The sequence below is a fragment of the Pleurodeles waltl genome, chromosome 1_1, assembly GCF_031143425.1.
Source record: "Pleurodeles waltl isolate 20211129_DDA chromosome 1_1, aPleWal1.hap1.20221129, whole genome shotgun sequence".
Lineage (NCBI taxonomy): Eukaryota > Metazoa > Chordata > Amphibia > Caudata > Salamandridae > Pleurodeles > Pleurodeles waltl.
The window spans coordinates 147,470,132-147,497,455 of record NC_090436.1 but is presented as its reverse complement, the minus strand read 5'-3'; the positions used below and the strand labels follow the sequence as shown (position 1 = coordinate 147,497,455).

General features: G+C 44.8%; 1 protein-coding gene across 3 annotated transcripts in view; it reads right to left on the bottom strand.

Moving 5' to 3' along the window:
• MAPK4 (mitogen-activated protein kinase 4) overlaps positions 1-27,324 on the bottom strand; it is a 405,231-nt gene that overhangs the window by 73,682 nt on the left and 304,225 nt on the right. For all 3 annotated transcript variants that reach the window (XM_069219254.1, XM_069219249.1, XM_069219259.1), the window contains one exon: positions 12,298-12,459. In XM_069219254.1, the coding sequence (XP_069075355.1) occupies positions 12,298-12,459 (162 nt within the window). The remainder of the gene's footprint in view (positions 1-12,297; positions 12,460-27,324) is intronic.

The window sequence follows — 27,324 nt, the reverse complement described above, 5'->3', positions numbered from 1 at the left end:
TAAATATTATATATTTTTCTAAACACTGTGTGGTGTATTTTTGTGGTGCTATATTGTGTTTTGCTTTACACATTGCCTTCTATGTTAAGCCTGACTGCTCGTGCCAAGCTACCAGAGGGTGGGCACAGGATAATTTGGATTGTGTGTGATTTACCCTGACTAGAGTGAGGGTTCTTGCTTGGACAGACGGTAACCTGACTGCCAACCAAAAACCCCATTTCTAACAGTACTATTGGGAGTTTCTTGACTTTTCAAGCGGGAAAGTGGCGTCCCGGTTCAATCCACCCTTGCATGCGTGTTGGCCCAGTGCGCTGCATAATTAAGGCACCGCAAATGCTCAAGGAGTTCTGAATGGGCCTTACAGGCGGCTTGCAGTTCAGGTAGGGCATCAGGATTCAAAGCCACTTCCGATTCGAGCCGCAGCTCGACACCTCCTGGTCCAGCTGCCAGTGCATACCGCCGCTAAGCCCCGTGCAATGACCACGCAGCATAGCCTTGAATGCATTGAACGAGACGATGCCGTGTCTGTATTGAGTTCAAAATAACTACCTATCTGGTGGCCGGTCGACTCACGGAATGCCGGGTCCTCCAGCATTGCAGGTTGCAGCCTCCATGCAAGGGTAGTAGGGTGGGTGACCTCTTCCCAATCGAGTTGAAGGGATTGAGGGTTGTGATCTGAGTGTGTGCGGCCCAAATAATCAGTCCGTACAACCACCGGAACCAGGTTGGGCGTGCAGAGGAACCTGACAAGCCTGACATGTAAATCATGAGAGGCCAAGTAGGAGTATACCCTGGTCTCAGGATTATAATGACGCCAGACATCTGTCAATTGCCAATGGTGCAGCCAGGTCAGTAAAGAACGAGCATTAGCAGTGGCAGAAGTACGTTCCAACTGTGGAAAGGGGCTGTCCCTTCGTATCATTGCATTGTTGTCAGCAAGATGTCTTTGCTGTTTGTCACTAGGCACACCATTGATTTTAATCTTTTTTAACATTGACATGAGTGAAAGTTACTGCAAAAGTGTAAGTTTCTACAAAAAGTTTAGTTTGTGCATACGAAAAAGTAGTAAGCTCACTCAAAAGTGTAAATTTACTCAAATGTTCTATGTCTCAATCAGGCTTCCAGTATACATTGATGCACATATAGTGAAACAGATGGACTGCCCAGCATTCTCCGTCAGTACTTCAGCAATCTATTCGGGCATTTGATGGTGCTACAGTAGCATGGTCACAGTTCTGGCTCAGAACCTTCCATTTTGGGGAAGGGGCTTCCACAAATTCTAGAAATCCCTCTACTTCCACCAAAGAAAAAATGGAGGATGCCAAGCACTAACACTTGTCCAGTTTCCCATTGTACAAATGTACCAGCTAATGGTTTCAGTGCTAAAAGGTATCCTTGCTGAACATAGCCCTGTTACTGGGCTGTGTTTTTTTTTTGATGAATCTTTCTCTTGACCTGACACTGTGAAGGTAGGCTGCTTAGGTGCTTTGGGCTGACCACAGCAGCCCTCTTTCCCTTGTGCCAACCTAAAGTTACTGCTGGCATTGGTGCTGGTCACATTATTAGCAACAGGGCTGCGTCTTATAAAAACATCTTGCTGAACATCAGCACCTTGTCCTATCTGTTCACATTATTCTCTCTCATCAAAGCCAACGTTTTAGGTGGTGTTTCAACAGGATTGCTTGTTCGTTTTTCATATTGGCCAACTGGCCCCTGTACCATTTATTTAGTTGGCTTTCCACAACACAGAGGTCTGCAGCAAACTGTGCAGTCTGCAGTAAGGTGCTCATTTGGCTTACCTTTAAAGAGATCCCAAAGCAGGGATGAGAGCTGCCTTATACTGCCAAAGCCAAGAGGTTTAGTGGAGTTATGCTGAGTTTGCATACTCTAAGGGCGGGATGCAACTGTGGTAAGGGTTGTTGGTGCTGTGTTTTGGATTTTGGAGCAGGACAGGTGTTGGTAGTACAGGAGCAGGCTGAATTAATGAACTATGCACTTCTTTACTGCCATACCAAGGATACCTACCCCCAGAGAGAAGCAGGAAGACCAATCAGCATTGGAATGTAGGGAAGATAAGCGAAGCTGCTGGCCGCGGAGAAGACTTCTATGGATCAGGCAGATTCTGAGAGAGCAAAAGTGATGGAGGCACTACACTCGCAACATACCAAAGGCATGGACAATAGATGGGATGTCTTCCAGGGCAGTGTGGAGGACTTGGACGAGGAGAGGTCAGAGACCAGAAACTCAGAAGGGGAGACTCAGCCACCAGTGGTGATGCCAATGTCTATGGGGAAAATAGTTTGATTTCAGCCGGGGCTCCGGGCAGCTTTGGAAGTTGCCTCATCCCCCACAGGGATAAGGTTATGGTGAGAGGCGGAATGACTGGAGTCGGGGAAGATTTTATTATACCTCACAAACCCTGCCTCACTGCTGGGGACTCCAGAGCTTTGGCAGACAATGAGGATTAAAAAAGGTTTCGGGTTGGTAGGGCGAATGACTTTCCATGAATTAGAGAAGCGGCCAGTTCTACAACCACAGTAAGGGGTGGGAGTTGGGGAAAGATTCAAAATTTGACGTTTTGAGTTGGAGGGGTAAAGATGGGGAGGTCACCGAGCTCACAGAGGGATGACACAAGGGGGTGGCTTAAAGACTGCCAGTAGGAGTGGGTACAAGTAATTTTACCTTGTTGATTTGGAATGTCAATAGGTTGGGCCATAAAATCAAGTGGGGGCTGGTGGCAAAGGCGTTCACACAATACTTTACAGATGTGATATTCTTTCAGGGGACACATATGAGGGAGAACTATGAACCAGCACTGGGGCGAGGGAAATAAAAAGTAGTGGGACATGCAGGGTTCACCACGGGGTCCAAAGAAGTGGCAATATTGGTAAAAAAAAAAAACTTCCACTCACAGTGACTAAAGTGTGGACGGATACCCTGAGCCACTATGTAGTGGTACTGAGAGGGTGAAAAGCTACTGTTGATTAATGTGTGCATCACTCTTGGGCTCTAGAAGGAAACGCTCCAAGTACTGAGCTGAGTTATAGCAGAGGTCCCCCAGGCCACGACCCTACTGGGGGCAGATTTCAGCATGATCATGTACCCAAAGTTAGACAGAACATACATTAGACCAATACAGCAAACCCATGGGGGAAACTGAAAGAATTTGTTAGGGGGTTGGTCCTAGAGGATATTTGTCGATCCCTGCATGGTCATCAGAGGGGGTACTCCTATTATTCAGGGGTGCATAATATGCATTCCTGTATTGATTAATTCTTCACACCTGCCGTGACTCTCCCTAGGCTAACAGAGGCAGCCTTTAAGGCAAGAGGCATATCAGATCATTCCCCACTGGAAATTACTTTGAACGTCTTGTGCCTGAGAGGGATGCGTGAGCGGCGGATGGCACCCTAGAGGCTGGCCTCCCACAAGGAGATGTCAAGACTCTTTACAGTACAGATTTGTACTATATAGAAAACAGGAAGGCAGCCAGTAGCACAGCCACCCCATGGGAGCCCTATAAGGTTACAGTAAGGGGGGAAATAATTTCAAGGAGAAGTGGCAGATAAGCAGAAGGGGGAGTGTGTTTGTCTGGAACTGGAGAGAGAAATTCGACTCTTAGAGGACAGGTAGGCCCACACCCAAAAGGAAGAGCTGAGTCTACAGTTGGTACAGAAATGGGAGAGATATTGAGGAGTAGTGACAAATGAGATTAGCTTAGCCTGACGGGGAAGGCTGTATGAATTAGGAGACAAGGCGGGCAAGCTCTCTGCATGGCCAGCAGTGAGAGAAGTGGAGAGATTGCACATTAGTGAGTTAGTAGGTCCAACAGGAGACAGGGTGAGGGGTAGTGATCATATTGCGGGGGTCATGGCGGGATATTTATGAGACTTCTACTCAGGTAATCCCACAAATCAGGAATTGGAGATAAGGGAATTTGTCTGGGATCCCTCTTGTAGCAATCTGGATGGGGGAAAACACTGGAGTTCGAAGAAAACTTGACGAAGGGTGAGGTGCGAATGGTGCTCTTACAGTTGCAGACCAGGAAAAGCCCCTGGGACGAACGGCCTGCCAGTGGAGCTCCTGAGACAAATGTCCACAAATTTTTTAGCCCTGGTACACAAGATGCATGTTGACCCATATGAGAATGGTGAACTCCCATAAGACCTGAGGATGGCAATAGTGGTTCCTATCCTGAAACCGGGGAAACCTCCAGACAGATGGAATTTCTACAGGCCCATCTCGGTCCTAAATGTTGATGCAAAAATGCTAGCAAAGGCCTTGGCAAATAGATTGAGTGAGGTTATTCTGGACTTGGTTTATGCCCCAGAAATCTCAACTTTAGGAGAATTCAGAATAATATGGCAGCAGCTGATGGGGTGGAGGCGCCGTTTATGGTGGCCTCTCTTGATGCCCACAAAGCATTCAGCTCGGTTGAATGGCCCTATTTCTTTGCAGTCTTGGAGGAAATGGTCTTCAGGCTGACATTCCTAGCCTGGTTCCATTTGCTTTACATAAATCCTAGCATGGAGCTTAGGGTGAATGAGTTCCTATCGCTGGATTTCCCAATAGGGAGAGGAACGTGGCAGGGATTACCCTTGTCACTGATGCTGTTTGCATTGGCGCTGGAACCACTGGTTAGTTGATGCGCAGATCGAAGGTTGGAGGTAAGACGCTCCATGGGAGTATCGTATTTAACTCCATGCAGATAACGTGCTACTGTATCTGGCCAACCTCATAGGACTTTGGGAAGGATGGGTGAAATATTTACGCTTTACAGGATGTATTCTGGGCTAAAAATCCCTGATCTTCCGGATGAGTATGTGGAAAGCAGGAAACAGCCTCCCCATACCACTCAGGACTATTTAGGATATTGGATATCCAAAGGTGAGGACTCCCACTAGGGGGATAAGCTTGCACCATTGTTGGGGACACTGGAGTCAGATGTTGGACACTGGGGAGACGTCCTCTATCCTTGATGGACAGAGCGGCACTGTTTAAAATGGTGGCCCTGCCCCGATTTAAATATATACTACAGAATGTCCCATTTCTTGTCACCAAGAGATTTTTTAAAGCAGTTGAGAATCTGCTGAGAAAGTTGTTGTGGCAGGGGAAGGGGGGGGGGCAAGGAGAGTGCTCAACATATGAAGGAGGCGTAGTACTACCTAATGTTAAGTGCTACTACAAGACGGCACAGATAAGTGTGTTTAATGGCAGGGCAGGTGGAGGATCCGGCATTTCCTTTGCACAGATCGATGTAGGTGAGAAATTATACTTGCATGTTCTCTATGGTGGGAAGGTGATTGAGGCTGCCCCCCTCCTGGCGATGAAGATGGTTGTGGCAGGTAGGAATGGGCACAATAGAGAGATGGGATGGCATGGGCGCCTCACACCGAGGACCCCACTGTGGATGGGCACACGGTTGAGAGAGGTATTGAATCTTCATGGCTTCCGACAATGGGATGTAATAGGGATAAGTATGCTGATGGATGTGTGATATGCCAGTGGGGTGGCACCTTTTGAGCATCTTAGGGTGTAATATGAGATGCCGCCCTCCCAGGCGTTCAAGTATCTCTAACTGCGACATTCACGAAGGACACAAGTCACACCAGACGAGGACGTTATGGAGACCTTACCTCTGACAAATAGACTGCTAGAGGGGCCAATGTTTATTAAAGTGAATCTTTCACCTATCAGACTCTGATGAGACATATGCAAGGGGGCCTAGAACCACTGAGAGTGAGATTACATAGGGGTGTGGGAGACCTTGGGGATCAGGATTACAGAGATCTGTTGCAGTTCCCAAGACATGTAGCGGTTAAGGACAAATGTATGTCGGAACCACGCCTGCCTGAACAATGCATGCCTGAACAACGAGGTGGGAACAACGACCTCGTTGTTACCACTAATGCCTTTACCATGAATGCCTTAACAACGATTTTTTGTTGTAAAGGCATTCCTGGTAAAGGCATTAGTGATAGGCATGCATTGTTCCAGCATGCATCCCCCCTGGCCCCCCACCCCCACCCCTAAAAATTACTGCAACCCCCTCACCCCCCTAAAATCACACTAACCCCCCAACCTTGCCCCTAAAACTACCCCAACCCCCAACTCCTCCCTAAAATTACTGCAACTCCCACCCTACCCCCAAAACCTAAAACAACCCCAACCCCCACCCCATCCCTAAAACCTAAACTACCCCAACCCCCACCCCTAAAACCACCCCAACCCCCACCCCTAAACCAACCCCAACCCCCACCCCTAAAACCACCCCAACCCCCACTCCTAAAACTAAAAATACCCCGACCCCCCACCCCTGCCCCTAAAACTGAAACCTCAACCCCCCACCCCGCCCCTAAAACTAAAAATACCCCCAACCCAACCCGCCCCTAAAACTAAAACTAAAACCCCAACCCCCCTAACACTAAAAATACCCGACCCCACACCCCGCCCCTAAAACTAAAACTAAAACCCCAACCCCCCACCCCGCCCCCACCCCTAAAACTAAAAATACCCCGACCCCCCACCCCGCCCCTAAAACTAAGACCCCCACCCCTAAAACTAAAAATACCCCAATCCCCACCCCGCCCCTCTTACCTGACTCGACCCCCATCCCTGCCTCTAAAACTAAAACCCCAATCCCCACCTCTAAAACTAAAAACACCCCGACCCCCCACCCCTGCCCCTCTTACCTGAAACCGACCCCGCCCCTAAAACTAAAACCCCACCCCCCCACCCCGCCCGCCCCTAAAACTAAAAATACCCCAACCCCCTACCCCCGCCACTAAAACTAAAACCCCGACCCCCGACCCTGCCCCTAAAACTAAAAATACCCCCACCCCGCCCCTAAAACAAAAAATACCCCGACCCCCCCACCACGCCCCTAAAACTAAAACCCCCACCCCGCCCCTAAAATAAAAAATACCCGGACCCCCCACCCCTGCCCCTAAAACTAAAACCCCAAACCCCCGCCCCACTTATCTGACTCGTCGCGTCCTCCTCCTCAGCCGACTCCCTTGTTTGTGCATGTGCGTTGTTCAGCACATGCGTGGTTAAGGCACAAAACAACGAAGTCGTGGAAGGAAAGCGTAGTTCCACTTTCGTTGCCCGCGACTTTGTTGTTCCGGAGTCGGCCTTCAGGGCGTTTCCCGTTAAGGACCACTACAGACTGATACAGTTCAAGATGTTACATAGGATGTACTATACCAAGGTCCTCTTGCATAAACTAAGTAGAGCACTGGTTGAGAAGTGTTTGTGAGGATGCAGGTAAAGGGGTGCGTTCCTTCATACACTCTGGGATTGCCTGACTCTCCGTGAGAACTGGGAAGGGGTGGCCCATAGGTTGGAGCCCCCAGGTCCGTCTGACATTCAGATGGACCTGGGGGCCCATATAATATAAAGGGGGATATGGAGTGAATCTGGTTCATCTTCCTATCAATGGCTATTATTTAATCTGGGGTTTCTTCTGGCCAATAGAGAAGTGGCACGCAAATGGGCATCCTCAGTTCTTCCATTAATGAGAGACTGGGAAACGGAAATGAATACTTGCCATGCACAGGAAAAGGTAATATATAAAGGGAGAGAATACCAGAAAAACTTTGTCAAGATTTGGAAAGACTGGGTGAGTGATGATTAAAGTAATCTTAGCCGGTGACCTCAATGGGTGGGTGGGGGCAATTGGGGAGTGCATACGTATGCTGTACTATTTGGAACATCAATAAAATATGTTATTAAAAAAAAGAAAGCAAAGTCACATAATAAGTCACGCACATCCATGTGGTAGCACACGCGGAAAACAATTCAAAATTATGGGGAAAAAATCTGGTGGCGCTCCAGAGTCCATGTAACCTCTATAGGGACTGGGGGAAGACTGGCAAACATTGATTAGATTACGCAAAAATATTAATGACCATGGACTACAAACTACTACAACCCGCAGCACTCATGATGCACTAATAGGAAAGATATATGTAAAAAAAGAAGAAGAAATAAGCAAACGTCCATAGGCCCCTAGAGGGCGATAAAATATACAATGCTCTCTACTATAGGAGTTTAAAAGCAGCATAAAATGTTTAATAATCAATAATCGAACACATTGTTTTTACAGAATGCTAGATGAGCACATGACTTGACAAGCAAGAAGGCTTGGAGAAAAATGAAAAGATGGCCACTTATGCATCAAATCTTCTGCACTGGTACGCATCCTTCTCTATGCTTTGATTGCAGAGGCAGCCGGTACACAACAGTCCTCTGAAGACACCCGTAGTCACTGAGTGGAGTTAACTGTAACTAATCAATGACCTCAAGGAAAGGAGTTTTTGGAACAAGGAAGTAACAAAATGTAATAAAACAAATAAAGATAATCAGGTCTGCGTTTGTGCCTGTGACAAAATCAACCAAAGAGGTCAAAATATTGAGCATTATGGGTCACGCTCTTGAAACGAAATTACACAAGATAACACTGGCATAAAGGAATTTTTTCCCCAGTTTAAACTCACAATTACCTCCATGTGAAAAATGTTCACATGGACTACAATTGAACTTGGCTTAAAATTACAGATGCACAAATATCTTGCTTGAGATAACTAATGGACTACCTGAAACTAGAAGAGCGTTTGCAGGACTTGAAAAACAAGCAGTGTCCTTGTCCTCCTTGAAAATAGAGACAAATGCAGAGAACAGAGGGTTGCATGAAGCTTGTACACCAGTGACCGTTGAGGGCCCGCAGTCAGTTCTGGCAATCTTTGCGAGAAGGCGAAAGGGGGAAAAGGAGGCTGGGCATTGAAAATGAAGAGAATCAAGGCTGCTCACAAAAAGTCAAAAATGAATTTCAGCTTCCAGCCTCCATCTTTGGTAAGGTACAGAGGGTGAAAAAGTGCAGCAACTGAGTAACACTCAAGTGATTTAGAAGTTGTGTACTAGTACTGCAGGTTCAACTGGCATTCCAACAACTTAAAACCCTGCCCAGTTGGAGACACAGAGAGAGAGATGCAGTTAGGATCTGCTCTGGTGGTCAGTACGGGCACATGATGAAACCACAGCCCTTTCTCTAAGTGCTGGTCACTCACTGACCTTAACTAGCACAGGTGTCTGGGTGCACTGACGTATGAAGATATGCCAAGTTTGGTAGAAACCTAAGCAAAGGAAATATCAAGAGTTGCTACAACAGATAAAAGAAGGTGGGGTATTCGTAGAACCACGAAGATCCTTAATCAGTTGTTGACACTAAAGGGCACAGAGACAAGAAAATTAACAGGAGAGCTTCTTTTTCGCTCTGCAATAGAAATCAGAAATCCCCCTCTAACGTATTCTCTTGGCAGATTAAGAGTCCAATTTAAATGTTGGTGGTAAGCATTCTCTGTCGCAAGGGCTATGGAGTGTGCTTACCGCCAACATGATGGTCCATCTTCTGAATTAGGTAGTAGTCATTTTCCTACCAAACTACATACATATGGAATTTTCTCCTTGAATGCACAGGTGGACTATAGTTTGATCACGGCAGAGACTACTCAATCTCCACCGTTGCCAAACTTCTCTGATAGTCGAACGGGTTAGGGCTGTTGGAGAATTTGCCATATGTGCATCTGCCCAATTAGGATGGACGTTTTTTCACTGTGAGGCAAACTCTGCTGGTAAGAGTCACTAAAAAACAAAAACTGCCCCCCGGCCATCAGACATTACTCCCATGGAGAGGGAGGCATTTGTTTTTTTCATTTTCAAACACAAAAACCCACTTTGGGTTTTCGTATTTGAAAATAAAAAAAGTTTGGAAACTTTGCTGAATGGCTCCATAATATTTGACTGATCCTTAGGGCAAAGTTCCAAAGCAAGGCAGTTTCTGTGACTGCTAGAAATGTTCGACAGCCTGAAGGATATTTTCAGTTTTGGTGGTCGGGACCTCGCTAGGGCAAAGGAGTATTTTGCTTCCTTGTTCTGGTGGAAAGTGGCCCGAATTAAATCCGGGCCTAAACTTGTTGTTATTGTGCCTGACCACTAATAGTTCAGAACTCTGTGCCAACAATACATCTGTCCAGTGGAATGCTGAACGTTTGGAGGTAAGGGAAAGAGTACTGAATACAGCCACCTTACCCTTTATCCGATGGCCTTTAGAATCTCCACACGGATTAATCGGAATATGTCAATACCAGCAGACGAAAACATTATGGCCCTAAAAAATGGCAAACTGAATATCACAATCATTATTGTGGGCCCCTTTAAATAAAGTCCTCACACGGTTGATGGATAAACATGGGCCAGAGGCAGAGTAAAGTAAAGAAGGACCTAAGAACAAGATGGACATGCCATCTACTTTCCTTTTTTATTCTCTCCTCTCTAAATGTTATCCTATCTGCATTTATGATTCTAAATTCTAATTATTTCAAACACATGTTGCACATACTGTTCATCTTCTAAAAGGCAAGCATACTATTCATTATAATGTATACACCACCACCTTTTTATGTATTCTCTTCTTTTTGTTTGTTCTTTGTCTGCAATTCTTTGCCAAGCATTTGTTTCATGCTCCATTCTGTGTTTAAGGACCTATATGTGTCTCGTACACAAAAACTCATGCTGCCAAAGTATTAAATGAAGTTGAACGTGAACTCTGTTACTACATTTTTTTCACTGTCATCCTTAGATGAGGACTAGTGAAGACCAAATGTTCAAGTTTGTTTAACAGATTGTCTAAGTGGAAAACTCTCATGGAGGAAACCTGATATTGAATTATGCACAAAAAAGCAAACATGTAACATCCAAAGGGAATCATACAGCTCCATATTTTTGATAAACTGTAAGTTCTAAAGCGTCCTTATAGTTTAACCTTAATGACTGGATGAGGTTCTAGAAGACAGTGTTTGATCCATGGTAGGGGCTTTCCCTATCATATGCAGAATATATATTGAGAGAATTAATCTTCAAAAGGTTTCCTCACACAATCAATCTTCCACGTTTACCCATCTCACAAGTAACACACTAACAAATTCATCCTATTTGAAAGGATGTTGCAGAGACTTACTAACACATTAATTAGTAAGGTTTAACACATAGGCTTATGCCTGCAGTTTTAAAAAAGTATTTCAGTTTTTTTTGTTGGGGGGTGGGGTGCGAACAACAATCTGAAATCATAAGCACAGAAATCTTTGAAACTCTTCATTTCGTTCTGTATTCCCTATCTCTAAAGACACGGATTTCCCACAAACTGCCACTCCTTGATTAAGATCAGGAGCAAACTCTGTACTTTTCCATTTATTTTATTCCACTTTGGAAATACTGGATATTGAAGACATGCTTTTTTGGGTTAGAACGCCACACGTACTCAGATTTTAAGAATGGGATGACATAATCCTGGTTGAGCTCCTCTGCAGTTATTGTGTGAAAACAACATTTATTTAAGTTTAGTTTAGCTTGAGTGCGATATGCCATAAAGGGAATCAGTACATGCTGACTCATTAAATGGTAAAGAGTAAATTTACTCTTGCTTTTCTGGATGTTAAAGGAGGTAGAAACAATCAAAGATCTACACCAAGAGCGATGGATCCACAGGCTTCCATAACATAGCTATTCTTAGCAGTAAGCATCACCTAGTGAACCGTACATTGTGCAGAGAGAAGGAGGGGATGTATTCTTAGCAGGAGAGACAATCCTTTGAAGGATCAAGTGAAACTGTCAATATGGCAAATACTATCACTGTCATAAAACTTTATACATTTTTGTTTAGAAGAGACAGAAAAACAAACATAATAAGTTGTAGACTGAAATCATGACAGCCACAAAGGTAAATATTGCCTAACCCAAATTTCATAGATGTATTCCTTCAACAAGTTCTTTGCCATCAATTTCTTTACTGCTTTTTGATTGCAATTTTCTGAAGCAGGTACACTTCTCTGTTCTGACAACCTTACTGGTTTCTAGTGGATTGCAGAATTCAGTTAATAGTGAGCGCCATACCACTTCGAGTGACTGTGTGCCTCAATTTCAGGAAGAGCTGAAGACACACCTCTAGAAAGTAAACAAAATCACGATGCAGGAACAATCTACTACAACTTCCAGAGCCCAGCTGTCTCTCCAGTAAGTTGGTAACTGGATCTTCACCCTGTACAGTGCTATGTTGTCTTTCTGATAGGTCGGCACTACACAAATACCACACACGGATATGCATGCATGCATGTTTGATATCTCTTCTAAAACCAAACAGCTTAGACACTTCATTGTTGTTTTGTGCTGAGGCCCAAAATACCCTACCAAGTAGTCGAGGTATTTTATCTTCCAATATCATGATACTGAATGCTCATGTACCTTCTCCATTTACTTCAGGGAGCAATTTCCTTAAAGGCTTCTTCACTGCCCACGATGTGCTGACGAAAGCTGGCATGACTTTGCAAAGTTCTTCTTTGTCCTCTTGACGGACAACAGGGATCGTCTCTAAAATCAACTGCATTTGTTCCAGCTCATGACCGCCTAAGGAAAAAAAGCAAAAGTAGTTACGGCTGTAATAATTATATTATTACCATGTGAATCTGGCATTTCCTATGCAGAGTAAAAGAAACAATCCGTATGAGCACCTGCCTCTGAGAAACACATTTAGGACATCTCTTAAAATCTACACCTTAGAATAAATTACTTTCATGTCCCTCCACTGCCATGTTCTCTGTCCTTCTATACGTGTGGATCACATGATACCTTTCCCAGAAGCACTTTGGATAATGCCACCAGTACATTTCACAGTACTATCAATAAGGCCACCATATCACTCCATACCATCAGAGACAATATAATTCAGTCCAGTTTATATTTAACAGACTATCATAATTCGTACTTTGAAAGGATCTAATGAGGTGATTCACAATTCACCAAACTATCAAATAAATCCACCGGCTTTAGAACATGGTATGTCTGATTGCTGCAACAAATCCCTGCTACATGGCACGGCCAATCATGAAATACATTGAGAAACAGAATCCTCTGTAAACATTTCAATAGCTCTTAAACGAGTTAAAAATTATTTTCACTGTCTTGAAATTGTGTCTTTTGAATAGTCGGGACACTTGGCTCTAAACAACCAGGAAACCAGGAAAAAAATACCACTTTCCGAGTTACAAGGGGAGTTACTGTCCGTAGTGGTTCAGTTGGTGCCCAAAACCCATGTGTCAGCAGCTGGATCAGTGGAGCCCTTTTGAAACTAATAAACTAGAATATCTACCAGGATTATTATTCGATTAGGAGCAAAGCAAAAACAACAAGTGATGGACGGAATGCTGAACATTGTCAAACATTCACCCATAGTACAGTGATCTGGGCCTAAATCCATCGTTTTTTTGCTGCCCATGCCATTCCAGTTTGGACCCAGCCATATGCAAATCAGTCTTGACCCTGTTCCCCATTGGAACAGTCCAGCCCGAACTGCTAGGCCAGGTCTTCCCTGGACTGGAAACAAGCATCCTGGGACCGGTTTCGGGGTTTCAACCCTCATCAGCCAGGCTAGCTTGAATCCAGTGGCATGGGAAGCACGGGACCCACGTCTGGGCATACCCTTCCCACTTAGGGCGACAAAGCAAAAACAACAAGTGATGGACGGAATGCTGAACATTGTCAAACATTCACCCCAGTACAGTGATCTGGGCCTAAATCCATCGTTTTTTTGCTGCCCATGCCATTCCAGTTTGGACCCAGCCATATGCAAATCAATTATTATTCGATTAGGAGCATCATGAGTTTTGGGGAATTGTATTTTAGTAAACACGACAAAATTAGTTTTCGCTTCACTTTTACTCCCAATGCTTAATTCATGACTTGGGCATGCTGCTAAGTAACATATTTTAGCACCAATAATGGTAAAGAAGCAAGGGCACATGTGGTTTTATATTTTAATACTTGGATGCAACCTAGTGTAACGATTATTAAACATAATGCAGTGGGCAAAACACTAAGGGTCTGATTTAGATCTCTGCGGAGGGGAATAATCCACCACAAACGTGACAGATATCCTGTCCACCGTACATCGACCTCCATAGGATATAATGGGATCGCAATACGGCGGACGGGATATCTGTCATATTTGTGACTGAGTATTCCCCTCCGCCAAGGTCTAAATCAGACCCACAGTTGTATTTAAAAATGTAGTGATGAAAACGTCCGAGCGGGAATTGGTATCAGTAGTTTCAGAGGAGAGTGTGATTCCACTGGATCTACTCAATTGCGTCATGACCATACAAACGGCTGCTGAAGTAGGCACCTCTCAAATTGGCAAGGCAGGCTCTATGCAGACTGGCAAGGCTACGGACCTCATACCGTGGAAATATCAGAGACCTCTAGGCCCTTGATTGTATTATCCCGTTGGGTCTCATATGCGCATTTATAAGTGGGAGGGTTGTGCATGAACTTTTGGAAATCATGAAAGATTTCACCAAACTATAAGTCAAAGAAAGCCCCCTACACTTTTCAGCAGTCATTGCACATCTTGTTAAAGTACTCTTCCCAGAACTCACCACCAATTCTAAGTTCTCTGCCTCTGATCCTCACCATTTGTACTTAATGGATCCCCAGCTCATCTCTGCTTGTCATCTTTATCAACCTGCTTCAAAGCATTTTTCATTAATCATGAATGCTTTCCAATGATAAACCATGTTCTTCTCTTCGCAAGTGTGACTCTGAAGGAGGATCCAAAAGGGGGAGTCAAATGAGTGAACTACAGTGTGTGAAAACTGTTTGGAGCAAAGAATGACTGGAGCATCACCAATAAGAGTGAATCGGAAGACACGTGCCCTGGTGATATGGCCATGACTGCTTGTGTACCGACCACCTATAGACTGCACTTTGGCTTGTACAAACGTTATCCTTTGAGTGTATGTTTTGCTCAGAACGAAGTTTAGAAATCAAAATATGAATACTAAAATGTATTCATATGTACGAATTTGTCTGGATAATTTTAGCTCCTGAAGAAGGCGTACTGAAAAAAGCCAAGAAGTACCCATGTCATAAAATGAGAAGTTTTGTTGAGCGAAAGATGTTCAAATATTATTGGAAATAAAAGTTATGTTTTCCTCAAATCTGTTTGCGTGAGAAAACGTCTTTAATTTGAATCCGTTATTTGAAATGAAGCTCATTTAACATCTATAGCAGTGTGTTCCATATTTATACTGATTTACCAAGTTAGGAGGGGTTATAGCAGGGTGACAACCTCCTCAATGTACGAGGTATTATTGAGGGAGGGTTAAAGAAAAATGGTTTAACAGGCGTAATAGGGTGAAACATGGGTGTTCTCTGGCATTTAAAATTTAATACCTAACACAGACAAGGACTGGGTAGGTTAAGTCAGTTTTTCACTGTTTGAGACAAAAAAGTATTCAATGTATTGAAAAAGAGAACCATAAAATGACTACAGTTTTTTATTCATTTAAAACCAGATTACGCTAATGAATTGTTTGGGGAGGTCCCAGAAAACAGACAATATCTAAGCTGCCAGTGTCTACCCTAATTATTGCACAAGGTATATAAATGCACAGATGATACCATGCCAAAATGTTTTTTTTAAAATGAATAATTAGCGCCTTGCCAGCACCCTTACATCGACCAATCTGGGATTAGTGATGGGCCCAAAAATCTGTCAACGCTATAAATTCTTTGTAATTGTTTCAATGATCCCTATCTTCAGAAGTAAAAAATAAACCTGAACCTGAAACCTTTCAAACCCCTCTCTTTGGAAATTAGTTGTCACAATGTCACAATGCTCTGGGAGACTACATCTGCCAAAACTGCTTTCTCATTCGAATAACTGCAAGCTATATGTTTTGGAACCTAGAGACAGGACCTTGTAAGTAAATACAATAAAATCATCAGTTAAAACAAGAGAAAGGTTGCATTACAATGTAGCGACTTGGAGAAGTGAAAGTGAAAGACACTCGTTTGTATGGTGTTACATTCTACAATGAACAGAGGGAACACATTCTGTGTCCTGGCAGCAAATCAAAGCACTGTAAAAGCCATGCTAGACAACTGATAACTGCATATAGCTTTAGATTGTGTGGAAAAACACCAGAAGAGATAAAGAATAGCATAGCCAAGAGAGTTTACGATTTGACCTTAGGTCTATGGTTTCTTCACCGTGAAACAAGTCCATCTCTGGCTTAACATTAGCCAGTGCTGGGACAATCTATGACTGCTGAGTTAGTAAACCACACTAGTTACATGAGGGTGACACATTCAGTCCAAGAATATTGAAGTCAGGTATTTGGTTGACAAGGGGGACTGAAAAACATTGGAGATAGAAAGTGATGGGTAGACATTCACACCTCTCACAGTTGTGTCTTATGTGTATTCAGATGGCTTTCTGTAGAACTAACTGCTGAAGTCTGTATTGTGTGCTGTGTGTGTTTTCTGGGTTCTTGCTTTACAGGCACCAATCCTACCCTTTATTCAAGCTGGCAAGCCCTCCTTTTTCAAACGTGGAGCACTCCCAGATTTGATTTCAGGTACTCCAAATGATCATGCCTCACATCTTTTCAACTTTAAGATGGCCCGTTCCCTCACGTCTGTGAGCGAACTGTCTCCAATAGTCGAATATATCAAAGAAAAGGGTCCCATTGGGGTTTCCCTCTCACTTACAGGCAACTTAGACTTTGATTTTATTTGCTGTCACCATCTATAACTTGCCGAAGGAACATCAGTGGTAGACAGCATTGCTGGTGGGGTGGGCAATCTAGAATTCTGTGTGTCATAAAGTTGGGAAGCAAAGGTGCTCTTTAGTGGAAATGTTTCCAAGTTAAAAAGATATGGGATCAGTCACATCCGGTCCTTTCTATTAGCTCCTGATATGTGTTTAGATTGAGGCTGGGTGCATACCAATTCTAAAAGAAGCATTGACAAAGGTAATATGTCTGTCCTTCCGTAGAATGCTTTGGTATGCATTTCTTTTTCTTGCAAAACATGTGCAATAGACATTAAAATGGTAAAAGTACAAAAGTAATAATACCACTGTGTACATGTGGCATAAATGTGTTTGCAAAAAATAAGTAAGCAAAAAATGACCCAGAGCAAAAATAAATAATAACAAAATATGAAATGAAAACAGTAATTAGCCTCCCAGCCCTGGCACTGTATCAAGCTATTTTTAGTAAGGTGTGCATAAGTGCAAGAACAAAATGCCATCTCTCACAGTGATGAGAGCCAATTGCTGAAGTGAGATGAATCTTTGCCCAATGTTGTAGGCTGTGGTGGATGGAGGCAACAAGTGAATGTCTCTCGAATAGACCAATAGATGAAGAGAGCTGACTAAAAGTCAGATTATGTATGCCAAGCATGATTCCTTTCTTACACCCAGCTCTTCTCATAAAATGCCACAATTACCATTCTTCAGAGCTCTATTCCTTGCAGATTTTACAAACATATTCAACTTTGGAAAAGCCACTTCTTATGAAGATGTCTACACTTGCCCTTCATCAAAGCTCCCTGTGGGGATGCTCTCTTACCCATACTCCCCATTATTAATGCCTCCCTCTTAAGGTATCTTAACCAAAGCTCTCAAGACAGGACAGATGCACCCAACTAGGAAAACCTACAACAAACCCTAATGATCTTGCCAACTACCAGTCCATCATTCACCTACTATTCATTGGAAAGAACATTGAAAAATAAGTCTATGCTCAACTCCAAAATCACACCAATGCTAGACACTTTCTGAATGACTGACTCTGACTGCAGATCATGCAGCAGCACGAAGACTGCTACGTTGCACATTGTAGGGATACCCTCCCAACCACAGATGAAGCTGACTCCTGACACTCCTGACTCCTGATGTTGCTGGACTTCTTGGCTGCTTTCTACATAGTTACCCATCCCCCATAGACACTCTGGAGTATTGAATGGGACTCCCTGGCAATATTCTTCACTGGTTCACCTCCTGCCTTTTCAACCAACACCAGTTTGTTCACACGGGTGCATCAAGGCTGTCAAAGATCCCTATCGTGAGAGGAGTCCCTCAGGATTCCATACTGCCTCCTGGTATCTTCAACCTCTTCGTGGAGCAACTCTGTGCTCTTCTCACAGGCACCAGCATCAAGATTCACCAACATGCTGATGACACACACCTACACTTGAAAGTCTTGACTGCTTCTGACATTCAAAGCCGCAAACACTGCCTATGCACCAGCCAGACCTGGCAGTCCAGACTACCTGCTTCTCAACCTAACCAAAACAGAATTCCTGTAATTTGCCAAAAACGCAAACAAGAAACAGTACAAACATAAATTAATGACATGAAGCTTAGAACCACAAATTTCATGTAACATGGATTTCCCTGGACACAGCTTCACTTTCAAGGAGTACATTGATGTGGTATGTATTGGATTCTTGTTTTCTGTGCTGTTGATGTCTCATTGTGGTTTGGTTGTGTTTTTATTGTTTGATGTGTTGTCCTGTGGTTTTATGCTATTGCATTATCTTGTTGATGTCTGTGTTGCACTGAAGTTTGTTTGTGTTGTTATATTACTGTGTTGTGTCATTTTGCTGAGCTCTTGTGTTGTGCCATGTTTTCTTGGTGTTGCTGTGTTACTGTTCTTTTGGTGTTGTGCGGTTGTACTCCCACTTTGCTAATTTAGTTTGTGTTGTTGTAACCTGGTATTGAGTGTGGTATTTGTACAACACCTGCAGGCCATTCCTTAACATATTAAAAAACACTTGTGTCTCACAAGACACTTTCTCAAACACACTTGTATGATATATTGCTTGAGGCTTTTTATACCAAATGCTGTACAATTTTCAAACAAGGCAACACAACATTGCTGAAAAATGCTCTGTGATCCTGCGCATGGTTGTGTACCAAAACTGCGTTTGGCATACTTTACTTGCCACAGACAGACTACATTTTAAGATTGTATAGGAGTTAACGCAGTTCTTGCATCCAGCAAGTCCCAGGACACAGGGACTAATTTATGGTTTGCCAGACGAAGTGAAGGTTGACAGTGTGGCAGAGAATTTTACATTGCCACCCTGCCTTTAGCCTACACGCCAAATTTATAGATGTCTGCTGGCACTGTAGGCATCTATATTCATTGGCAGGAACCACGTCATGGTGGTTCCTCTCAACGTAGGAAAAGTTTGGCAGATGGATCTGCCATATTTGATGGCTGGCTGCCCAAAAGATTTTGATTTTTTTTGAAAATATGTTTTTTTAATTAACAAAAAAACTAATGACCCCCACACCTTAGGAGTTTTCTTACATGGTGTGTAGGTGTTTTTTTTGTTTTTTTATTGACCCTCACTGCCAGACAATAAAAGCCACCTGATACCCCACTCTAAGTAAGGCAGACCGTTGGATTGCTTATTACCGACGGACCATACTCCCTTTGGCTGTCACGGTGAGGTTTACATAGACTGAGTACATTTTACTCATTCGGTATTACCCTGGTGGTCTGCCTACCTCTAATTCAGGTTGGAGGACCAAGAGTTTAGCACAGAGGGAGTGCCCTCTCCGCAGAACTCCAAATCAACCCCAAAATATTGATAAGAGTTGCTAACTTGCAGTGCTGCCTCAGGTCACCAGGAGCATCGCACGACTAAACAAAACACTGGCAGCAAGAGGGCATTTCTAATTTTTTTGCCTTGGTGGCCGAAGTTGCAAAATGACAACTTTTCAACTCTTTTTTAAAATACAGAGGAAAATTTTAACTTTCTCAAAATAGTCTAGGACTGAAGTTAAAATAGAAAATCTGTCTCATTGGCTATTTTGGAGAAAATTGCTCTTTCCCCAGACGTCCTAAGGATTAAGGATTGGGACTGTAAATTTACCTTCTCCGCATCCACAAAGCCCTGTGCTGCCCTTTAGGGCAGAACTGAAAACAAGAAACTTAGGGCATTGCCAGATTCCATAATGGAGTTTGGATGATAGTTAATCGTAAAAAGGCTAACCAATTTGGAAATATATGGCCATATAACTATAGATGGCACTACACTTCACACCCAGTCAGACCTATGGTGGCAGGATCACTCAGTTCTAACGACCACGGCCCAAAGATCTCTACAGTTGCAAGAGCTTGCCTCTCACCATGTTGACCTTACTCCTCATTGCTCCATGTTTTTTCTTTTCCACTTCCAGAAGTAATTCACTGTCCAGTCGACAGCCATCTTGCTCTGACCCACCCTTTTCTCTTTGCATTCTGAGAACTAGGACCTCATTACGGGAGGTCTCTTGATTGTGATGGGACATGTAACTTGGGGTCAGATGTATCAAAAAAGTGGTTTGCAATTTCCTAATAGCGAATCCTTTGGGTTCGCTATTAGGAAATCCAAACTGGGATGTACAACAGTGTGCTTAACACTGGTTGTGATTCCCAAATGGGTCACAAGAGACCTGCCTCATTAATATTCATGAGTCAGGTCGCAGTTTGCAATCCATTTGGGAATGGCCACAATCACAGGGGTGATGGCCTACTGAGGGCAGCAGACCATGATGTCTGTGATTGCTGTTAAATAAAGCAATCTTTTCTTTTTTTAAATGCAGTCCTTTACCCTTAAAGGAAAACGGGATGCGTTTAGAAAAGAAAAATGGCCTTCTGGGACCCCTTCCTGTTTGCGAATGGGTTGCCACCAACTTGAAGTTGGTGGTAACTGCAAATGTTTTGCGACTGCATTCATAGTCGCAAAACATTCCTACATGACAGTGAGATTCCGAATTAGGAAAGGACGTCCTAAACATGCCCCTTCCTAATATCGAACCGCAAAAGCAAAATGAGATTCAGTAAACAAGTTACACAGTCGCATTTTGCTTTGGTACATAGAAAAAAGCATTTTTCCGGTTGCACGCAGCCCGATGGGCCGGTTGGGATCGGAAAAATCCTTCATACATCTGGCCCTTGGTTACCAGACACAATATATTTATGAGATCTGCAGGAACACCAGAGATCTCTTTATTCTCACACTGAGTATTTAGCTGCTGAAAACAGATGAAATCTCTTTCTGAAGCTGAAACCAAATAGAAATTATTTGGAAGATCGAACCTGGATTTACCAAGTCTCACAGTAATTCCACATTCCTCATCTGACTCTCGTGGTCCAACTCATAATGGGCTTGCCTTGATACACTCCTGGAGTTAGTGGTAATCTGGGTATTGGTTACACCGGCCCATCTCCTGAGCTTTAGGGTCCTGCATTTATATTGGAAAACCATAGCTACAAGAATCCACAATTCAAAGAATATGACCACAATTCGAAAAGCAACTCACACTTGACATGGAACACCTTGGGTGCTCTGCTGTGTCCGGTACAGTGCTTAATTTGTAAATAAAAAGGTTCCGGTGCCCAAAGCCCTCCTCTTAAACACGCGGCTGCTGCAATTAAATGTGTGAACACGGAATACTGAGGCGGCATAATCCCGAAGCCATCTCGGGCCTCTTTAATCCATTTTCAGCCAATCCCTGCCCCTTCAGCTCACTCTTGCAGCTTACTACTTTCTCCCTTTCTGACGCTTTTTCGTTTTTCCCTTCCTCCGTCTTTCCCATATGTGTCTTTTGCTTGCAGCAAATGCTAGAGGCAAAAGAATAGGCCCTGGCCCTCAAAAATAAGTGCTGGTGCTAAGCACCGGAAACAACAAGCACAAATTAAGCACTGGCCCAGTAGCTATGAATGAAGGCACTGTCTGACAGAGATAGGCTTGTAGGGTTTTAATTTGTAGAACTACCTTGGACACACCACTTCTTTGAGCCCACTGGGCTCGTGGCGATTGGTTCTTGGACACACCTGTATTCTGGAGCATTGCTCTGAAGAAGGGAAAGGCACAGAGCACTCTTTCACTGTTCCGGGCACATTATTAGAAATAAATCAGCTGTCACTGCAATAGAACTTACTGTCTTCGAGAACAGAACAATAATATCTACTGCGGTTAGTTTTAACATCATGAGCTCTCTCTATCAATGACCGATGTGCCTGAATGTTTACTAATCTCCAAGCTGCTGATTATAATGTCACTGTGGAGCTCTGGATCCGCTCCATCTTGTTTAGCCTGAAATGCTATTTTGAGAGCGCCCGTGCCCTTCTGAAGGTCACAGTAGCATATGGGCCATTTCGGTTATCTCTGTGTGACTGCACTTGGACAAAAGCCAGATCCATAACTCCTGCCTTGTTAGCACGCATTCCACGCTTGGCATCCGGCAGTGCGAAAAATAATTAGAGTGTGTGATCAAACACAACCATGGATAACTCAGTGGCTGACTGTGTTGCTGTGGATGTGTAACCGCTTGTAACTGAAGCCCACAATTCTAAAATATGACTTCTGCAAATTGGTTGCAGAATGTTTTGCCCATCCCATCAATGTCTCCGAGTGCTTCTTTCGAGGCCAACCACACTGCTGTCCAGTGACCCTGTAAAATGAGGACTTGTATTTTACCGCTCCCGTTATAAATAATGGCTCCCAAGTCAGGTACATAATCAGGGGGTCGGTGTTAAACTAGGCTGAAAGTCACTCTTATATCTACTAGCAGTCGACAGTTATGATCCCTTTGACAGTCTTAGGACCTGATTTAGATATTGGCGGAAGACTTACTCCGTCACACCGGTGCCAGATATCCTGTCCTCCAAAATCTAAATTCCACAGGATATAATCGGATTTAGATATCAGAGGACAGGATATCCGTCACCGTTATGATGAGTAATTCGCCCACCAGTATCTAAATTAGGCCCTCAGACTTTTTATGTTTCCTTCTCCACTACTACTCTGTTTCCAGCCTGCTGAAGGTACCAATGCTCTTCCTCCTCCTCCATCGAGGGGGTCCACATGAGAGACACTATCCCTGCCAAAGGCGCCCGGTGTGTTTCAACAGAGAAGTCTCAAATTAATATCAGCTCAACAATTCTACTTCAGCAATGTAGAGCAGCAAAGTATAAGTGGGTGGTTTAACCCCTTCCCCACCATGGACGTAATGGTTAAGTCCGTGGCTGCGGCGCTGAGGCGCCACGGACGTAACCATTATGCCCTGGGACCGACCCTTCGTGGGAAGTGCCAGCGCTCCCCCCAAGGGCCTCCCCCCCCACAGGGCAGAGCTGAAAGGGGAACCACTTCCCCTTCCACCCCCGTCTCCCCCAGTGACGTCTAATGACGTCAGCACGCGATCACGCGCTGACCTCATCAGAGGTCGCCTCCCAAGCATGCTTCCAGCGCAATGTGGAAGAGAAATGTTAAGCATTTCTCTTCTACTCAGGAGGAGGGGGCAGGCAGAGACATCAAAAGAAAGGAAAGGCCTTTCCTTTCTTTTGATGTAATTCTGAGCATTTCCGCAGCCCGATCGTAAAGCGGTAGAAGCCACTGGACACCAGAGATATTTTAGGTCAGTGTGACGGGGTCTTTTATCCCGAGTCGAGGGGATATTGGAAGAAGGTGACAGACGCGGCACTTAAGTGTGTAGTACGTTTATTTTCTTGTTCGTTGGGATTGTAGCACTAGCTTTTCCGCCAAACTGTTATATTCCAAGTCCAAAACTAATATAAATCCCTTTTCTTTTCAGGGTTCCTTGGTGTTCCCGGGACGGCCTGGTCCAGTTCGGAGGGAGAGGTCTTGTTCACCCGGCTCTCATGGCCCCAGGATTTCCCAAAACAAAGAAGGAGAAAGGAACAGGTAAGTGGGGAAAATTATTTATATACGGTTAATTGGGGTTAGTAAGGAGTAAGAGGGGGGGGGGATTCTGTGGAGGTGGAGGAATGTGAGGTTACTTTTCTCTTGTGACTTCCTTTCGTTGTGCCCTTTCTATGACCCCCTTACAGTTTTATTCACTGGTCTGGGTACGGTCCTTGTGTGGTTATTCTTCAGTTAACTGTGGTCCTGTTCAAATTGGCTCCCCTTCTCTACACGACCTCAGCCCTCCCTTCTTAGCCCCCTTAAACCCATCCAACCACCCAGAACCCCAGTCCCAGCCCCGGTACGCTCGTACCTGACTTGGCCACGCCCCTCCAGGGACGCGGCCGGCTTGTAGGGGATCTCCCGACTTCGTCTCGGCAGGGGCGGGAGGCGCCCAAGGGTTTTCGCTCTCCGTCCGTTGTTCCTCGTCCACGGCGGGATTTCCCTTCTCTCTTGGCGGTTCGTGGCGTTCGTCTCTCCGGCTCTCCCTGACGTCGGCGTCTCTCTCTGTGTCGCGCGGCGCTTCTCCTCCGTCGGCCGTCCTTCCTGTTTTTGTCTGACGGATGACGTTGGACGTCATCACGTCAGGAATCCCTCGGGTGCCCCCGGGGTATCCCCCGGCGGTCGTTCGCTCCGACAAAGAACCGACGTCCGGAGGCGCCCGGTTACACATCCCCTCACATGAATGGGGCTGATCGAGCCCCAGCAGATCCGGAAACCGGGACAAATAGTCAGCCTGACCCATAAGGTCACCAGGGAGGTGGCAAACCTGGAAGGAGAAAGGTTGGAGTTCTATGAACCATCTCAATATACGGTTGTTGGTATTCTTGTATCTTGAGAGCCACGTAAGGGGTGCATGGTCCGTATACAGTAGGAAAGGTCTGCCCAAAAGATAGTATTGGAGACTTTCGATAGCCCACTTAATGGCAAGACATTCCCGCTCTATAATGGGGTATCTTTGCTCCCTGGGAAATAGCTTACGGCTAATAAAGACGACGGGATGGCTCACTCCGTCTTCATCCTTTTGAAAAAGAACGGCCCCTACCCCCACATCGGAGGCATCCGTTTGGAGATGAAAGGGTTTGTCAAACTCAGGCCATTTCAATATCGGTTGAGTGGTGAGACACCTTTGCAAGGTATGATAACTATGAAGTTGGGTCGGGTCTAGTTGTGGGATGTTGTTGGGCTGTCCTTTTCTTAAAAGATTGGTTAGGGGGGCAGCCAAACTGGAATAGTGGGGAATGAACCTTCGATAGTACCCCACTAGACCTAAAAAGGAACGAACTCCCTTCTTCGTGGTGGGAGCATTGGTGTGTAGGATGGCTTCGATTTTATTCTTTTGGGGTCGAAGTATACCGTTGCCAATGTGATAACCCAGGTAGGAGATCTCACTAAAAGCCAGTCGGCTTTTGGCGGGGTTGGCTGTCAGTCCAGCCTTCCCTAAAGCCGAGAAGATGTGGTCTATGTGGACCAGATGGTCTTCCCAGGTCTCACTGAAAATAACGGTGTCATCCAGATAGGCCGCCGCGTATCTGGTATGAGGTCGTAATATGGTGTCAATGAGACGTTGGAAGGTGGCGGGGGCGCCATGTAACCCGAAAGGGAGAACCTTAAAGTGATACAATCCTGAGGGAGTAGCGAAAGCCGTCTTTTCCTTGTCTTCGGGACCCAACGGGATCTGCCAATATCCCTTGGTCAAGTCAAGGGTAGACATGTATTTCACTTTCCCCAATCTTTCTAAGAGCTCGTCTATCCTTGGAAGAGGATATGTGTCAAATTGTGATATGGAACTGACCTGTCTAAAGTCAATACAAAAACGTATAGACCCATCAGGTTTGGGCACCAATACCACGGGCGAACACCAGGGGCTGTGGGAAGGTTCTATGATGTCCAGATCCAACATCTTCTTGATTTCGTCTTCTACGAGGGTTTTCCTAGCTTCAGGGATACGATAAGGTTTCAGTCGTACGGTCTTCCCAGGTGGTGTGAGGATTTGATGATGTACCAATCGTGTCCTACCGGGTAACGAGGAGAACACTCGAACGTGTTTATCGAAGAGATTCTTCAATTGTCTATTTTGTTGAATCGAGATCTCTGTATTAATGATAGGAACCTCCCTCTCGCCAGGGGGATCAGTGGGGCACCACCCTATCTCTAGCTCCTTAACGGTATTAACTAGGCAGCCGTGCCTTGGGTCGTTCGGAGGTTCTTCCCATCTTTTTAATAAGTTAACATGGAAGATCTGTGACCTAGGGGGAGTATCGTTAAGCTGAATTTTATAAGTTACGGGGGTTACTAGTCCTGTTACGGTGTAGGGTCCCTGCCACTTGGCCAACAATTTGTTGTCTGAACTGGGAAGAAGAACTAGCACTTTATCTCCTAGGGAAAAGGACCTCAATTGGGTATTCCGATCATAATTCCTTTTCTGTTTGTCTTGGGCCCTCTCCATGTGTTCCCTTACGCTTTCCCATACTGTATGCAGGTGGGTTTTTAACTCACGGGCGTATTTTAGAATGGTTTTTTCCCCGTCTTCTTCTTCCCACATCTCAGCGGCCATATCTAGTAGGGTCCGTGGTTGTCGCCCAAACAACAGCTCAAACGGACTATGGCCCGCAGAGGCTTGTTCGTGTGTCCTGATTGCGTATAATACTAAGGGGAGTTTCCTATCCCAGTCCTTACCTGTCTCCGAGATAGCTTTCTTTAGTAGCGTTTTGAGGGTACGGTTGTATCTCTCCACCAAACCATCGGTTTGTGGATGATAGACCGACGTCCGTAACTGTTTAATCCCCAATAGCTGACATATTTGTGTCATCAGGTTGGACATAAATTGGGTACCTTGGTCCATTAGGATTTCTCTAGGAAACCCAACTCGGGAAAAGAACCCTATCATGGCGTGTGCAACACTCTTGGTGTTAATACTAGAGAGGGGAATAGCCTCAGGGTATCTCGTGGCGTAATCCACTAATACCAATATATAACGATAGCCTCTCGACGAGGGCAGAAGAGGGCCAACGAGGTCCATCCCTATTCTGGAGAAGGGGACATCAATGATGGGGAGGGGTTGTAAAGGGGCCTTTCTCCGTGAGCCTGGGTCAATCAATTGGCATTTTGGACATTGTTGACAGAACTTCCTAATCTGGGAAAATACCCCCGGCCAGTAAAACTTCCTCAACAAATACTCCTCTGTTTTCTCCCTCCCATAGTGTCCACCCCCTGGCTGGCTGTGTGCTAAGTGTAGAACTTGTTGTCTATAAGGTTCTGGAACTATCAACTGTTTCTTTTCGTCTTGGTCTTTGTAAGTGACTCGGTATAATAGGTCCTTAACTATGGTGAACGAGGGACCCTTATCCTGGGGGTTCCGTGGCCGTGCACTTTTCCATGCATGAATTAAACTGGGGTCTTCTCTTTGAGAAGTCCGGAAGCTGGGAAGAGCAGTGAGGGCGAGGACCTTTGTAATTACCCGGGGCCTGCTGGAGTGGTCTTGGGTATAGGCTTTCTTAATTATTCTTTTCTCCTTCCGGGAGAGTTTAGGTCGTACTCTCGGAGGTGATAGAGGCATATTGGAGAAAGGAGCGTCCTTCCACCAGTTGTTAGTTTCTTCGAGCTGTCTAAGGCTGTCTAGGAGTTGCGGGAATTCCGAAAAGTCAGTTCCTATAATAGCTTCTTCAACCAGTTGCTCTACTAAACCCACTCTTATGGGTATTTCTTTTCCTTCCCAGGTGAGGG